We start from the raw sequence: 3800 nt of genomic DNA on the forward strand, positions 1-3800 counted from the left end.
GAACCCTTTATCTTCCTTTCTGGCTGGGCCATGACATATTTTAACACAAGCTTTCTATGTACCCAGTGCCTAGAGAGGAGATTGCCTACGTGCCCTGTACCTACAGGGGAACATGCATTGATGAACCTGACTACCTGGCCACCATCGATATCAACCCCAGATCTCCATATTATTGCCAGGTACCTGTGTCTTGAAACGTCTTGATTTGTCTTGCTCTGGTGACTTGCTGTTGGCTCTGTGCTTCATAGTGCCTCCAGATTCAGGACATTTACTCTTTTTTGCTGGGGAAGATCAGACTGCTTCATAGCCACTCTGTCATGCAGGTTGTTTATACCTTGTACCTTCTTCTATTTCTGTCTTATGGCCCCTGACTTGACTCTTGCCTCCTGCCTGTTCATGTCTTGTTTCCCAGTATGGAAAACCCCTTGTGAGTTTTGTCATGACAGATCTACTTCTTGCTTCTCCGCTGGTGTTAAGTGTGAGACTGGGATGTTGTCTGCTTGGAGTCTTCCCTTCCTGCTCCCTTTCCATTGTCCCATGTATGCCTGCCTGTAGTTGATTCATCTCTGTCTTTGTATCCCCTGTCAGTGGCTGCTCACCATGGAAAACGGTCTCTGGTGACCCAGGTGGTTCAGGGTATCCAGCGCTTTTGCAGAGTTCAGCATTTTCGATGCTCTGCATTGTCAGAGCTGTTCTGTTGTGCACTGTACTAACCTGTCTGCTGTCATCCCAAATGGGAAATCACATTTCCCTGTCTCCAAATCTTATCTACATCAAGGGTGTGTGTATGACCTGATTAGTCCGCTACCGCAAGAGCTTAGAAGAAAATGCACTTCAAAGCCAATATAGGCTTCTTTAAGTTTTGAACACATTTTGAGCTCCAGTCCAAGGAGGAGTTTGCAGAGCAATGCACCAGTCTGGTGAAGATGATGATCCACATTTCTTCATATGCATGATTTGTTGAAATTTAGTGGCATGGGGTGAGGAATTCTTGAATGAATCTCTGTATTTCTCAGCTGCACACAGCACATAGCAAAGAGCAGTGGCCAGCACGAGGGGCAGTATTCTCCTCCCCGAATCTCCAGAGGCAGTCCCAGCTACAGTCTGATGGAGGCATCCAAGCCAGAAGTATCTTCCAGCACGAGGGTCCCCACTTCTCTCTCCCACCCTAAGTGAACCCTAACTCTGCCTTGACTGCCTAGGTGATCTACCGCCTGCCGATGCCCAACCGCAAAGACGAGCTGCATTCCTCAGGATGGAGCACTAACTGCACCTGCTTCAACAATTACCCAGTGAAAAGGAGCAAACTGATTCTTCCCTGTTTGATTTCTTCCCGCATTTATGTGGTGGATGTGGGTTCACAGTGCCGGGCTCCCAGGCTGTGTAAGGTATGCCTGAGGTGATTTGAAGACAAGTTTCTGGGAAGGAGTTGGGAACTGGTGCTTCGGGAATAATACCCTGGGAGGAAGGGATCTCCATCTTCATCTTCTCTTCCACTCTGGTTTTAGAGAGCTGGGTCATGTTTCCCTCTCAGCTCTCTCCTTTTCACACCAAGGAAGGCTCCAAGGATCGTTCTGTTCCTTTCTGGGTATCTGTTGCATTCAGAGAGCATCTAGTAACTGTGTGTCACGTCATACTCCAAAACTGCCCACCACCCAAGTAGTGAGGTGGACAGACAGGCTGTTATGAGTCTGTATAGAGGGGATTGCAGAGGCTTCTGTGCTTCTCTCTGAAAAGGAGCTGGCCTCAACAAGTGTGAGTTCTTGGAAAGAAAGCCTGTTGTAGAGTCACAGGGTATCAGAGGTCTGCGATGGCCAAAGGCTGTGCCAGGGAGTGTGCAAAGAGCTGAGCAGTCAGAGGCTGAAGTGTGTGTGCCAACCTTTTCAGATGATCGAGCCTGTGGATGTCTTCTGGAGGTGTGACAAGGGATACCTCTGTGTAGTTCATAGCCTGCCTTGTGGTGATATTTTGATTTCCAACATGGGAGATCCGGCTGGCAATGGAAAAGGTACGTTTTCCTGTAATCACTCCAATAATGTGATTCCTATTAGGAAGAGCTGTTGTCCTCTACACAATCAGGCATTCAGTCTATTTGTCTACTGATGTTCAAGTGGAGTGTGTGATTTGTTGTGCATCCTCTTTGTGCATCACAGGTGGATTTGTGGTGCTGGATGGAGAGACCTTTGAGCTGAAGGGGAACTGGGAAATTGAGGGCGAAGCTCCCCCAACTGGATATGACTTCTGGTACCAGCCACGCCACAATGTTCTGGTCAGCACTGCTGGAGTAGTGGTAAAACGTGCGGCACTTGGATTTAATCCCAACGACCTCGGGAAAGGTGAGGGAATACGGCTGAGTGCTGAGCCAGAACTCACCATGATGGTGGGAGGGTGTGGATGTGGTCACAGAGGGGACAGGCAGATTTCTCCCCACATGGCCCATTTTACAGGCACTGCTGCAGCACGTGCAGCCTCTGTCCTTAACACAGGCTGGTCCCTGTCATGGAAAACTGTAGTTTCTCTGTTACTTCTGGGCAGATGCTGCCATGGCTGTCCCTATCTGTGAGCATTTTGGGGAGGGAGGAGTCTCTGTGTGAAGCCCCCTCTCTTCTGACTTGGTTTTCCTTTTCTGCAGGGGTCTTTGGGCGCCGTCTGAACTTCTGGAACTTGTCCTGCCGCACCCTCACGCAGTGCTTTGACCTGGGGGAGGATTCCCTTCCTCTATCTGTTAAATTCCTCCACAACCCCGATGCTGCCGAGGGATACGTCAGCTGTGCCCTGAGTGGCGTCATCTACCGCTTCTACAAGTGCGAGGCAAGTATTCTGCCAGCAGTCAGGGCAGACCAGGCCATGGTGAGCTACAAGGGTTGAGAAATGCACAGAAGAAATTTGGGCTCACAGAGAGAAAGGAGGAGGCATTTGGAGGTGTCAGTATTCAGACTCTGCTTTGAATTTGTATGCTAGAATGAGAGGGGTCTTTTATTCCACTGAGCGTAAAGGGAGCTTATCATGACCAGCTGAGATGCACATCTTAAAGGTCTTTTCCAACCTAAACACTTATATGACTATATGATTAACTTGAGTGATAAACTTAGCCCTGTTGTTGGTATCAGACAATGCTGTCTTTAATTCTGGCTGCTCAAAGTAGCTGGATGCTGTTGTCCTGTATGGGCTTAAGGATGGCAGACTTGACTGTAAGTACAAACATCTTATCTCATAAGAACAATGTCTTCTTTTTATCAGTCTTCTGATGTTCTCTCTGTCCGGGTCTGGCTGGTCCAGATTTCTGTCCAACGCTAAGGCACATCCTGACCTTCTGGCATATCTGGTAGTTTTCTTTAACCAGAGAGCACCCAGAGTGGGGCAAGTGTCAAGTCTTTTCCCACTCTGAGGCAGAGCATCCTGCTGCAGCATTGGCACCATCTCTCAGACAGCTTTGCTGAGCTGTGCAAATGTGGGAGTCATTTTGCCTGGCCAGCCAGGAACGCTCATGGTGCCTGTGTTTCTTGTGCAGAGCGACAACTGGGCAGTAGAGGAGGTGATTCGGATCCCAGACATAGAGGTGACGGGATGGATCATGCCTAAAATGCCAGGTTTGTGTTTCCTTCTTCCCAGAGCAATGTGTTGTGCTGCCTGGCAAAGTCCACTCGCTTGATTCTCAAAGCCTTGCTGCATAAACATGACAGAGGGCTCATCGAGGGGTTGAGGGCTGTGCAGACCCCCAGGATGGTGCCTCCTTTAGAACTCTGTGTTTCTGTGCCCCACAGCCTTCATAGTTGACCTCATCATCTCAATGGATGACC

General features: G+C 49.1%; 1 protein-coding gene across 1 annotated transcript; it reads left to right on the plus strand.

Annotated features, from left to right (window-relative positions):
* Positions 1 to 56: 56 nt before the first annotated feature.
* On the plus strand, positions 57 to 3797 carry LOC104540059 (selenium-binding protein 1-like; the record flags this gene model as incomplete). The annotated part of the gene is made up of 7 exons (XM_010183764.1): positions 57 to 179; positions 1203 to 1388; positions 1888 to 2008; positions 2154 to 2336; positions 2633 to 2811; positions 3512 to 3590; positions 3765 to 3797. Coding segments are annotated over exons 1-7 (904 nt in total), but the record flags the coding sequence as incomplete, so codon positions are not given.
* Between the last annotated feature and the right edge of the window lie 3 nt (positions 3798 to 3800).

The sequence above is a fragment of the Mesitornis unicolor genome, unplaced genomic scaffold (assembly GCF_000695765.1).
Source record: "Mesitornis unicolor isolate BGI_N332 unplaced genomic scaffold, ASM69576v1 scaffold23784, whole genome shotgun sequence".
NCBI lineage: Eukaryota > Metazoa > Chordata > Aves > Mesitornithiformes > Mesitornithidae > Mesitornis > Mesitornis unicolor.